The sequence below is a fragment of the Trypanosoma theileri genome, assembly GCF_002087225.1.
Source record: "Trypanosoma theileri isolate Edinburgh chromosome Unknown TM35_Tth_31_V1, whole genome shotgun sequence".
Lineage (NCBI taxonomy): Eukaryota > Euglenozoa > Kinetoplastea > Trypanosomatida > Trypanosomatidae > Trypanosoma > Trypanosoma theileri.
Genome location: NW_021639873.1, coordinates 185153 through 198247, shown reverse-complemented (window position 1 = coordinate 198247; position 13095 = coordinate 185153). Strand labels below are relative to the sequence as shown.

General features: G+C 40.4%; 7 protein-coding genes across 7 annotated transcripts; all 7 read left to right on the top strand.

Moving 5' to 3' along the window:
• Nucleotides 1-175: 175 nt before the first annotated feature.
• Nucleotides 176-2557, top strand: TM35_000311760 (uncharacterized protein; the record flags this gene model as incomplete). Its single annotated transcript, XM_029028657.1, has 1 exon — nt 176-2557. The coding sequence occupies one exon, from the start codon at nt 176-178 to the stop codon at nt 2555-2557; it is 2382 nt and encodes a 793-aa protein (XP_028880056.1).
• A 344-nt stretch (nt 2558-2901) lies between these two features.
• On the top strand, nt 2902-5820 carry TM35_000311750 (uncharacterized protein; the record flags this gene model as incomplete). Its single annotated transcript, XM_029028656.1, has 1 exon — nt 2902-5820. One exon carries the CDS (start codon nt 2902-2904, stop codon nt 5818-5820), a length of 2919 nt encoding a protein of 972 aa, XP_028880055.1.
• Nucleotides 5821-6578: 758 nt separating this feature from the next.
• Nucleotides 6579-7619, top strand: TM35_000311740 (tRNA wybutosine-synthesizing protein 3; the record flags this gene model as incomplete). Its single annotated transcript, XM_029028655.1, has 1 exon — nt 6579-7619. The coding sequence occupies one exon, from the start codon at nt 6579-6581 to the stop codon at nt 7617-7619; it is 1041 nt and encodes a 346-aa protein (XP_028880054.1).
• Nucleotides 7620-7928: 309 nt separating this feature from the next.
• Nucleotides 7929-8375, top strand: TM35_000311730 (prefoldin subunit 2; the record flags this gene model as incomplete). The annotated part of the gene is made up of 1 exon (XM_029028654.1): nt 7929-8375. One exon carries the CDS (start codon nt 7929-7931, stop codon nt 8373-8375), a length of 447 nt encoding a protein of 148 aa, XP_028880053.1.
• Nucleotides 8376-8957: 582 nt separating this feature from the next.
• Nucleotides 8958-10007, top strand: TM35_000311720 (uncharacterized protein; the record flags this gene model as incomplete). Its single annotated transcript, XM_029028653.1, has 1 exon — nt 8958-10007. One exon carries the CDS (start codon nt 8958-8960, stop codon nt 10005-10007), a length of 1050 nt encoding a protein of 349 aa, XP_028880052.1.
• Nucleotides 10008-10285: 278 nt separating this feature from the next.
• TM35_000311710 (uncharacterized protein) lies at nt 10286-11323 on the top strand (the record flags this gene model as incomplete). The annotated part of the gene is made up of 1 exon (XM_029028652.1): nt 10286-11323. The coding sequence occupies one exon, from the start codon at nt 10286-10288 to the stop codon at nt 11321-11323; it is 1038 nt and encodes a 345-aa protein (XP_028880051.1).
• A 429-nt stretch (nt 11324-11752) lies between these two features.
• Nucleotides 11753-13093, top strand: TM35_000311700 (uncharacterized protein; the record flags this gene model as incomplete). Its single annotated transcript, XM_029028651.1, has 1 exon — nt 11753-13093. A coding segment is annotated over one exon (1341 nt), but the record flags the coding sequence as incomplete, so codon positions are not given.
• Between the last annotated feature and the right edge of the window lie 2 nt (nt 13094-13095).

Sequence of the window (13095 nt, the reverse complement as noted above, 5' to 3'; positions counted from 1 at the left end):
TTTTATCTCATACATTACATGGTGTTCTCCTCCACTGCAAGTAGGGGGTTAACCCTTCTATCTCCCTCTCTCTCTTTGTATGGTACCGTATACACATACATAAATACACATATATATATATACATTACTATTACTATTACTACTACTATTAGTTATTATTATTAATTACTCCTTGATGACTACTATTACATCCCTTGTTGGTAGTAATAATCCCACTATTCCAACCTCAACGGCGGAATCTCAACTATTGCAATTACTCATTCATGCCGGTTATCATCGTGCCCGCCTGCAGTCAATTCCTCTTTTCTCTCGTATTACCGGTGGTCTCCTTTGGGGATTACGGCAAGCCCATTATTATTATCATTATCATCATCACTCACTATCACTATCATCATTATTATTATTATTTACAGAGAACCCGACGGACCTGCGAGTGAAGCTGCACATCGCTGAGTATCTCTGCAAAGCCCTTCAACAGTTGCAGTGTCCATATACTATTCACCCGCATCAAATACAAGGATTAGATAGTCTCTCCCTACTCCCTATTGTGGAATGGCTGTTGGAAAGAGTAAAGACTATACGGGGAGAAGAGGCGATGGCAGTGGAGGAACACACCGCGTGGGATTTCTATCGTCGCTTTGGTACTCCACTTCCACATATTCTTTCCACCTTGTCTACATCCACACTAATGAACCCACAATCTCAACAAGGAGAAGAAGAAGAAAAAGAAAAAGAAAAAGAAGAAAATAATAATAATAATAATAATAATAATAATAATAATAATAATAATAATAATAATAATAATAAGGATCGAATGTCTGTGGAGAGTGAAAGGTGGATGCCTACGGTGTATGCGATATTACATCCCAACAATCGTTCTCCTGCTCCTGTGAGACAATACATTGCAGATATCACACATCACAATAATAATAATAATAATAATAATAATAATAATAATAAAGATAATAATGATAATGATAATGATAAGAAGAATAGAAAGTGTGTGGAAGATGGCCGTACTGTTTATACCTCACCGCTGGAACATGTATCCTCTGTGCTGTTGGAGTACGGTGTGCGGTATGAACTGCGGGATCCCATTCTTATTAATACTACTATTAATATTAATACTAACACTATACTGGAGTCCACAATAGAAAGAGAAGAAACTACAACTGTCAACACCGTACACATTGTGAAGAATATAAAGAGAGAAGGATCATCATCATCTCAACAAGAAGAAGAAAAAGAAGAAAAAGAGGAACAGTGTATGTTGGATACACTTATGCCGTACATGCGAGCATACCGTGAGCGAAGAGATGCAAAACTATCGCGTTCAAAACTGCAGGATTTTATATACACAACTCCAACGATATTCATACCTGTTGAGATGCAGAAACTTCCTAATGTCTATCCACAAGGGAAAGATAGAGAAGAAAAAGAAAAACAAGAAGAAAAGGATAAACGTGAGAAGGAATATGTTCTTGTAAAGGCCAAGTTAAACCGCAAACAACAGGCCACTGAACGTTATATACATAAATGCCAGGAACTCCAACAACATTGTGTGGAACTGGAAGAAGATATCATCCACAAACAATCTCTCATAAAGACAAGAGAAGAAAAGGCCTCACGGCGAATGAATAAACGAACAAGTCGATTACAACAATTACATGAAGTCCATCAACGTGTATTGGATGATCCCACACGTGCAGCCGCACTGCAGCGATTAAAAGAATTATTTCAACAAAGAGATGAACTGCAACGTTTGGCTGAACAACAAAAACAGGATGGACGACAACAAATAGCGGCTATGAAAGCAGAATGTAAATCTCTTGCCGCTCGTATAGAGAAAACACATCCTCCTCCTCATAATAATAATAATAATAATAATAATAATAATAATAATAATACTATTGAGGATATAGATAAGGAACTTTTATATGAAAAGGATCGTCTGCATATGGCGGAGGTGGAATTGGCTTCATTAGATCAACAGGCGGTGGAATTACTGCGCCGCACAGACACACATCCCACACGGGCGGAGTTACTGCAGATGTCATTACGTATTTCGGAATTAAATGAAGTCATCGCACATGGACACAGTGAAGTTCAGATGGCTTTTACACAGTTTAACACACAGACAGAAGTATTGAAGTGTTTGCAGAGTGAGAAGAGTATTATGGAAGAATTATCAAATGGAACGGAACAGTATCTACGTAATGTTATTGGCTCTACTAATAGTAGTAATAATAATAATAATAATAATAATAATAATAATAATAATAATAATAATAATATTAATGTTAATAAAGATGATGGTGTGAAACTAATGGCGGCGTATACACGTGTAGAGAGAGAACTGCAGGAGTCACTCAACACTCTACTAGAGCGAAGAAAAGATGTGGAGATGCGACTCTCTGCAGTGAAGAGGGAATATGATATGTGGATAGATAAACAACAGCATCATCAGAATATACTGCGGGAGTTGAGAAGGGAAATGGAAATACATAATGCTCTAGAGCAGGAAAAAGAAGTATTTATCCTTGGCGATTATCCCTGAAACCTCTACCTTCATGAGTTGAGAAGGAAAGAAAAAATTAAAGAAGAGATGAGAGAAGATGTTATTAAGTGAACTCTTTGTTTTTTGTTTTTTTTAGTTGAGTTTATCGTAACAGTGGAGAGCCCAAGAAAAAACAGTGTTGTTTTTTTTTTTTTTTAATAGTTGTAATATCCAATTCTAGTTGCTTTTCTTAAATAATATTATTACCTTTCCTTGAACCTATTGTTATTTCACGAACTGTGCATTGCATCTAATTCTCTCTTTTTCCCTTTAATGTTATTTTTCTTTTTTTTTATTTGTTTTTCTTCTCTTCAAATATATATATATATATAAAGGTGCAGCAGATGGACACAGTGGGGCAGATGCGCACTCTATCTTCCTCTTTGGAGGTTGTTGTAGGTGAGACAGAAGGAGATGAAGGAGAGGGAGAGAATAGTAGTCGTAGTGGTAGTAATGATAGTAATAATAATAATAATAATAATAATAATAATAATAATAATAATAATAATAATAATGATAGTGGTAGTATAAATAATAATAATAATAATTCTATTAGTGATGCGTATACGAATCCTTTTAATACTCCTTCGGTTAATACTACTACTACTAATACTAATACTACTACTAATACTACTACGTGCTGTATGTGCAATCACAGCAGTGGCTGTTGTAAACGTCATGTGTCTTTAACAACAGAAACCATACCGCATACACTGTATATACGTATTGCAGCGATTGTGCCATTTCTTGCAGTTCTTCCTCAGAAACGTAGTCCTATCTTTACAGAGAAAAGTCCAATGGTGGATAATTCTCATAATAGTAGTAATAGTACAGTAGAAGTGTGTAGTGATTTATCTCCAGAGCATATTCTTACTCGACAAGAAATGAGTAAAACATTACTTCTTTGTGGTGTAAAACGGCATCGTTGTGCAGAGGCGGTCCTTCATCTCTGGGAATACTTTCTACTACTTGCTTATAATAATTGTAATAATAATAATAATAATAATAATAATAATAATAACAATAACAGTGCTATCATGTCCACTATAGAGAAGAATAGTGCCGTTGGGGATTTCGCTCTTGTAATGCGGCACACTTCACTCCGTCATGTAAAGAGACGATCATCATCATCATCATCAGCGGCGGCGGCTCACAATTCACATAATTTACTGGTGTCTATGGAAGAACTTATCGCCGCCGCCAGTGCCGCGGAAAGAGAAAAAGAAAAAGATACTACTATTCCTAATATTCCTACTAATATTACTACTACTATTCCTATCACTATTGATAATAGTAATACTAGTAGTAATGTCTATTCGCCTGGGGGGTATACGTTGGTGGTATCGAAGAATGCCTTTGACCGGGCGATGGCGCGACTCCTCAGCCGTGAGCTGCGCGGCCAATCCATTACGGTCTGCCCACTCCCGCGCTGGGCGGTGTCGCAGTCGATTGTGCAGCACCGCCGCCCACTCGTTCTCTTCTGCGGCGGCACCAGCGGCTGTGGGAAAAGTACACTCGCGAGTCTCATCAGCACACATCTGGGCATAGACACACTGCTCTCCACAGACACCATTCGCCAGGCACTGCGCAAGACACTCCGGCGAGAGGCTTTTCCGGAATTGTTTTTCTCCACCTATGAGGCCCATCGGGCGGCGAAGAGGTGTAATAATAATAATAATAATAATAATAATAATAATAATAATAGTGATAATGTAGAAGAGGAAAAAGATGAGGAGGAGGTGGAGGATTCGCAAATGATTATTTCGGCTTATGAGAAACAGTGTGATACCATTCTGCGAGTATTGGATGGAATGTTGGAGAAAATCATTACTCGCCAAGAGGCCGTGGTGGTAGAGGGTGTCCATTTACTACCAAACTACATGTACCGCAAATGTAGAGAACTTCAGGCACGTGGAATTATGTGTGTACCGTTTCTTATCTGCATAACGAAAGAACAACGACATTTGGAACGGTTTTGTACTCGTTCAAAGTGTATGTCCTTATCTCCACAACGGAATAAATATGTATCTCACTTTCATCATATCCGTTTAATTCAACAACACCTTTTAGAACAGGCTCATACATGTCAAATCAATATAGTAAATAATACGAATCTTGATAGATCTCTTATGTTTGTGCATGCGCATTTACTGGATTGCATGGATCATGGAATGACACTTTTACGGGATGAGAATCCACAAAGGGAAGTAGTAGTAGTAGTATCATCATTAGATACAACTTCTTCCTCTTCTTCTTCTGCTAATACTACTAATATTAATAATAATAATAATAATAGTAATAGTAGTAGCCCTCATTCATCTTCTTTAATGCCGTGGACATCCCAGAGAGATGCGGGAGAGGAACATGTACTGAAACATGAAGATGTCATCATCCATCGTACCTTTGCGGATCCAAATATAAGTGGAAAACGTATGTTGGCACTCTTACTTAAATGGCGTAGAGAGAAAAAGAAACGATGGGCAAGTAATAATAACAATAGTGATAGTAGTAATAATATTAATAATACCCATTCTATGAATGCATTTCATTCATGTGAATCTTGTCTAGCCAAATCCTTGCTCACACAAACAACAAGATCTCGTTCCGCGGAGTCCCTCACTTCTTTTCGTTTACAATCCCTCACTGTGGGTTCACGAGAAGGCAATGCGGGAAATGAAACTCCAATAACAACAACAACATCAACATCAACAACACGGCAAAACATATGTTCTGCGGCTGAAACGATGTTAACACAATATGGAGATGAAAGACATCGTATAAAGTCTCCAACAGAAGCTGCCGTCTGGAGAACACCGACACAGTCAGAAGAAAATCCTTCTTTTTTCCAACAACAACAACCAAAAGAAAAGGAAAAAAAAGAAATGTTGTTGTCCGTCGTTTCCCCTTTGGAGCAATCTCATTTAAAAACTACGAATACAATCAATGATTCCCCCACTTTTCCTTCTTCTGCTATTATTACTACTACTACTACTACTACTACTACTATTGCTGCTGCTGCTGCTGCAGTGATAGGTCGGAAAGATATGGTCTTCCGCTCTGCGAGTGCCGGTGCTGTGGATAGAGAAGATGAAGATGATGAAGTGGAGTGTTTGCTGCCGCGGGGAAAGAAACACAAACGATCTACAAAGTGTGTATTCTGTCCATGGCGGGCATTTCGCAGTGCAAAAGATCCCGTGGATGAAAAGGAAGAAGAATGGGAGACTGGAAGCCGTTGCGAGTTCCCATCGTTAATGGGAAGTTAATGTGAACCAACGGGGTGTATTTTTATTTTTATATACACACACTCACACATACACATACACATACACACAAAAAAAAAAGAAAAAATGGAAAAAAAAAAAAGAAAAGATTACTCAGTGAAGAATAATAATAATTAAAAAGAAAAAAGTGGAAATGAAGAGAGGTCTTCTCTAAAACGGAAACAGTGGTGTGTTAATTCTGAGAATGTGATTCTATTTACTTCTTTTTTTGTTTTTGTTTTTGTTTTTCCTTCGATTTATTTCAGTGGTACCTTTTTTAAAACACAAGTAACATCGTATAGATGGAGTTCAACGCTGTTTTTTTTTTTTTTTTAGTGTTATGATTGTTTGGTTCGTTCGTTTCTCTGCTCCTCTAGTGATATGTGTGGTGAAGAGAGAGAGAGGGGTGGGGAAAAGTGAGAGAATGAGAGACCTCTTGTGTTTTGGTATAATATTTACATTTATATATATATATATATGGATATACATAATATGATCTCTATTTTGATTATATGTATGTGTGTGTGTTTGTTTTGTTGTTGATAAGATGAAGGATTTAAAAAGAAAAAGGATCTGCGTACACACAGATATATTGTTTTCTTTTGTGATTGTCTCTTTTTTTCGTTGTTGTTGTTGTTATTTAAGGCAAGTTGAGAGGGACACCAGAAAGCCGCAGGTGTGTTCAAAAAAAAAATAAGAAAAGAAGTAAAATAAATAAAAATAATAATAATAATAAAATAAAACAAAACAACATTAGATAAATGTCGGAGGAGGTGATATTGGCATCAGCGTCTACCGCATGTAATGAAACCAAAGGATCTTCACATGATAAGCAAAGCGTATCACTGAACCTCCATCATCACAAGAAAGGTAAACAAGATAAAGATAAAAATAAAGGTAAGAATGATATTTGCAATATCGGTATTTCAATAAAGCAGAAACAGTTTGATAAAGAATTTCTAATTCACAAACAACATGTCTTGGCAAACCTCGCTAGTAATGCATGTGATCACAGTCCTAAAGGTGGTGTGGATCGTGATTGTCTTCCGCTTATGAAAACATTAAATGAACATACAGACTACATTACAACGAGTAGTTGTAGTGGACGTATTGCTCTCTTTCATAGTGTTTCCACTGCAGAGACTCGCTCTGATCCCGCAGGCAATGATGGATCTGCAGTGAAAAGAGGCCACAAGGATGCACAAGGATGGTTAGTCGTTAAACATGGTCTCTTAACAGAACAAGAGATTGATACCATTGTAGAGAATCTCTGTGGTAGTTATGTTAATGCCAACAACACACATAATCCCAATGCTCCTCACACTATAAATGAAAGTAGTGAGGATGGCGTATTAACAAAAGATACTATCAAACGTGCAGAGATGGAGATCGATGGAGTTTGGGTACATGAGGGTATTCTCTCCAACAAGATAAATTCACCTCAACTCCCTACATTTGGTACACTTACATTAAAGATGGAGCCTTTTGTCATGCACGTGGCCTGTCGGTCCATGTCGAGTGCCAAACTTCTCCTTTCGGCGGCGGCGAGTGATAGTGGATTTCGCAACAGTGGAGTGACGCCGCCTGGGAAGAAGATTATATGTGCGATTCGCCATGCGGCTGGTCTTGGATTGGATGTGCCGCTTATTGTGGATGGTGTGAATTACGTGACTGGACAGCACGACTACGTGCGCCGGCTTTTGTTATTGGCAAATGAGAAGATGCAAGTGAATGAGGTGAAGCTACGCAAACTTGAAAAGGCAGTGGCACACCGTCTGGCAGAGGGGAAGCAATCTGATTGAGTAAGTTTTTTTTTAAAATATATATATATAAACAATCATACAATACGTAAATAAAGGTTGTTATTGTTATTATTATTATTTTCTATTTTTATAAGTTATTTGTTTGTTTGTTTTCTTCTTATATTCTCTTTCTTTCCTTCTTTCTGTTGTGTCCTCCACCAATTATTTCTAAGAAAGCACCAAGGGAAAAGGAACCGAGAAAAGAAAAAAAAAAAACAACGGCATTCCAATATACACACATCTTTCTAAATAATAATAAAACGTAATAATAATACTACTACAACTACTACTACTACTGTTATTATCACAATGACATCAAGCAACGCCGCCAGCAACAATCTCTCCGAGGAGGCTATTGTGCAGCGTTATCAGCAGATGCGGCAGGAGTGTCTCACACTTGTCTCCCGCATCTCTGAACTAGAGAATGAATTACATGAGCACAAACTGGTGGCCGACGCACTCCGACCACTCAACGGTGATCGCCGCTGCCACCGCCTTGTTGGTGGGGCTCTCATTGAACGCACGGTTGCGGACATTCTGCCGGAATTGGAGGAGAACATTAACGCCATTCAAGAGGCTGTGGAACAGATAAACAAACGACTCACAGAGAGACAAACGGCAATGGAGGAGTTTGCGAGAAAACACGGCGTGAAGGTGGCTCAGCAAAACGGTCAGACACCCGCTAATGTGAACAGCGATGCGGAGGCGGCACGGAAGGCCTCAGACAACGCAGATCAGAGAGGTGTACTCGTGTAAGAAGGAAAGGAGAAAAGGTGAGAAGAAAAGAAAGAAAAAAAAAACGAAAAAGAAGGAAGGAAGGAAGGAAGAAGAAAAGTAACAAAGAAAAAAAAAAATTACTCTCATTTTTTTTTTCTTTTTGTATTGGCATACCCTTCACTTTTCTTTTTGTATCTCCCTCATTTAAAAAGAAAAAAAAAAAAAAGAATCTTTCTTCAATCCAAAAACATACGTTTTATATATTTATGGTTGTTATTATTTTTATTTTTATCACCATCATGAATAGAATTTTTTTTAAACGTATAAAAGACAAGGAGGAAGAAGATTTTTTATTTTTTCTTTTTAATTTCGTAGGGAGTCAAAGTTGAATCCATTAAGGTGCAGGGAATTAATGAAAATAGGTCCTCTATGCGCGTATTTCTGTATTGTGAGAGAAGGGACAAACAATCAGGAAATGAAATTATTAGAACTCTTCTACTTTTTTGTTTATTAAAATAGCTCTTTGGAGTTCTTATTTTTTCTTTTCTTATTCTTCTTCTTGTTTCCTCCTTCTTTACGTCTTTGTTTCTTTTTTTTTCCTTTCTTTTTTCTGCTCTCAGTATGCAGACTAATAGTGTTAGTACCACCACAACACCACCGATTGCACTGATTCGATGGTGGTTTACAAAAACAAAAGAAGAACGTCAAGAGTTTCTTCAAAGCCGAACAACATCTGAAAAAGCGCGTGAAAATATTCACGTGGTGGAATGTTTTGCAAAGAATCACTCATACTTTGTGGCCTGTGCAACAAACTTAGAAGTCTGTCCTCTACCACCCCTCACATCTGTGCCAGGTTGTACACTACTAGGTTGGGAGTATGGTGTTTGGCTTCCACTCTCCATGCATGATGAGACTACGTATGGTGGACGATATGCACCCACACAGAGTAGAGAAATAAGACGACGGGTAACGCATCGTCTACTCAATGAGGTACGGGCACGCACAGCAATGGTACTTCGTGACTACAATACTTCTTCACAAACAACGTCGTCATCACAGCAAACAGGTAATAAATGGGTTTATAGTGTATCAAACATTATAGTGGAGACCCTTGTAGAGGCTTGCATGGCTGCAGTCTACCGCCTTGGTCTTCCAGACGCTCTGGAGAAAATTGAAAATGAAAAGGCACAATCTGCAGCAACAGTGTCACAGAATCAGCGATACACAGAAGAAGAAGCAGCAACACAACCTGTTGGGGCACGTCGAGCCACTGCGCATGCCTCCCTGGGAGTATGGATGCTGCTCTGTTCAAAACAAGCGAGAAGAGGAACTGGGGAAAGTGAAGGAGAGTTGATTCCATCCGCAGCATCCATCTCAGGGTTTATGTGTGGTGGTAAACGTGGACGAAATAATGATAATAATACCGATGGCGTTGCACAAGTACCGCATGATGCAGAGAAAAACACTTGGCGAATGTTGCGGGAACAACTTGCCCCACCCACAGAGGACACATTGTATCATAAGAGCAACGATGGTGATCAAATGGATGACTACGATGGATTGATGACGACTCTGGTTCCTCACACGAGTCCACTCATCAAGATCTCTGCTCTGGATATGCGGTTCGGCATCGCTAAGGCTCTAAATGGCCTCCGTAAATGCACAGTTTGAAGAAGGGGGTTGACTGACATGGGATACCGTGGAGTTTTTGATTCGCCGTTCCATTGCTTGAACGGTCTAAAAATAGTGTGTACTCTGTCTTGGAGATCTTTTCTGTGTGCTTTGGCAATGTTTGTTATTTTTTTTATTTCCATTCTTCATCACCCTATTTCGTTATTTTTTCTTTTTCTTCTTTCTGTGAATGCAGTTGTGGTTTGGAAGTTGACGTATTGTTTGGATTTACGCCAATATATTCTTTAGAAGGGGAAAAGGGTCTCACGTGGGGCAATATGCAGGCTGAATTGAGCGATAAAAAAACCGCTCTTGATGTTGATACATCTACTAGTCCAATTTTCTCTGTCTGTACGATGGGTACACCGGAGTGTGATGATGAGCTTTGTCTTTTTCTGCGTTGTCTGCGTGTGTTTCACCCAGACTTGCCTGTAATTGTGGGATGCACTTCTTCGATGATAGACGATAGGGGCCGAACCACAAGCCAAGCTTTTTCGGGATTCCGAATGGATAAGAAGATTGAGTGGGTGCCCTGCCTTGACCAGTATGGGTCCATTGACCGCACGGCGATGGAGCGGCAGCGGGGTGTGTGGTTCCCATCACGCCACACCGATTTTATGATGGAAAAGGCAAATCTGATGGAGCGTGCGCTGATGCTGCGCGTGGAGCATGGGGGCATTGGAACAGAGACGGTGGCCTTTCTAGACTGTGATGTGGTGCTGCTGGGTGAGCTTCCCCGTCTGCCGCGGGGCACAGTTGTGGCGCTCTCCCCCCACCGTATTTCCCGCGAATCCGAGATGCTCTTTGGCCGCTACAACGGCGGGTTTCTGGCGGCGGCGGACCCGCTGGTGCTGCACGAGTGGCGGCGGGCCGCGCAATTCTCGCGATATTTTGATCAGGCGGCGCTGGAGTCCGTTGCCTGCGGGTTTGCGGCCACCCTGCACGAGATTCCCCCGCAGCACAATTACGGCTATTGGCGTCTCTTTCAGACCCGGCGGGGCGAGAACCCACTGCGTGAGGGGCGGGAGTTTTCCATCGCGTGTGTGGGGCCACGCCGGGAGTTGACCCTCTGCTACGAAGGGGCCCCGCTGAGATCGATACACACACACTTCTTCCACAGCGGACAACAGTCACGCCATATACGGGCATTCAATGGGCTCATAAAAAGATGGATTCACAGGTGTGTGTGCCCAACAGCAATGACTGCTGGTGTTACTACAGCTGCTTTTGGTGTTTGCAGAGGTGGAGCATCTATAATGGCAAACACAAGCTACAAGAAGTGTTTCGACACGAATTTTCTAACGGGCACCTATTGAAAGTGAAATATCGTCATTTTTTGTCTTGTCTCATCATACGCTACAGGTTTATATTATACATTATATATATATATATATATTGAAGCAGATACGAACAGCTCTAACGCTTTTTTTTTTCAAACACGTGGAACATGATCAAAGAAGACGATCAAAAGATACATTTTGTATGCATATTTTTAGTACAACTACTTATCCATCTCAATATCCATTTTCTTTCTGTACATGCTCCAAACTCTGTTGTTGTTATTCTTTCAGATTCACGTTTCTCTCGAGTATGCTATAATTGCGTCTGAGTACTAGTGTAGGCATCTTAGAATTATTGTTTGTATATAATTGTATTTGCTTCTCTCTCTCTCTCTCTCTCTCTCTTTTTCTTTTCCTACACACACATGCAGACTCCAGTGATCCTCAGTGGTATTAATAACAAGAATGTCCATGTTGCCGTATCGTGTGTTGTATCTGTTGGCCCTACTGTTCTGCTGTGTGGGTGTGACTCATGCTGCTGTTCAACCACATATGAAAAGTTTTCTGGAGGAATCAGAGAAGAAGGCCAAGGAGACTTGGAGACTGAAAGAGGAGTGTGAGAAAGCCACCAGGGCTGCTGAAAAGGCCGCGGAGAAAGCTAACGTTTTTGCTGGGAACATTAAGGCAAAAGTCAAGGCTCTTGCTGCTGACCCAAAAATGGTGGAGAAAACGAGGAGTGAAGGTCGTGAACTCATTGAAAACGCAAGGAAGGCTGCAGCTGAAGCAAGAAAAGTGGCCGACCAAACTAAAGCCAGTGCAGATGTCACTATATTTAAAGGCTCGTCTGCTCGTAAACAAGCACAAGAGCATTACAAAACAGCAACGAAAGAAGCTGAGAAGGCCAAATTTGCTGATATGAAAACTACTGAAAAAGCCATCCAAGCAGCTGAGGATGCAGAAAAGGCGGTAAGTACTGCTAGAAGATTTGCCGACACTGCGGACGCTGCTATCACTAATGTGGAGGATGCCATTAAAAAACTCGACGCCGAAGTTACTGCTGCAGCTGAAAAGAAAAAGAAAGAACAGATGAAACAGGAGAATGAGAAACAGGTGGAGTCTCAGGGACAGAAACAGACAAAGGATCCATCTCTTGCTGTGCAGCAAGGCCAAACAGCAGGAAATAAGACGGAGCAAACACAGTCACACACGCAGGAACCACTGCCAACAAATGAAGGAAGTGTTACTATGGGTACACACGAAACCAGTGGTTTACTCAACACAGTGGAAGTGAATGGAACCCACTTGGAGGAGGGACACCATATCGATGCGGAAGAAAGTAACACCTCTGAGCATCATCATAACGAGGAAGGAGGTTCACGACAGAAAATGGGAGTAATGAGTAGTATACATATTATGGAAGAAGGAGCAGAGAAAACTCATACCTCTGTTAAGATGGAAGAATTAAAAGAACTACATACCGTGCCTCCTCATGCTGCTGATGCATATGAGAAAAGGACAAATATGATGGAGAGAAAGAAAACCTCTGAGCATCATCATGCACAGGAGAAAAAAGAAGAGGTGCGTAACAGTACGGACCAACGATCACATGAAAGAAGTGAGGCAGAAGATATGACTGAAGATTTGCACACACCACAGGCACAGACACCACAAGGAAACCTATCAGAGAACCAGACTCACAGTGGCAGGGTATTGCGACAAACTCAGTATCCTTCTTATCCTTATTCTTCTGATACTCCTAATCTTCGTGAAATGGCTGCCAATGCTCTTCTCAAGAGTGATGCACTCGC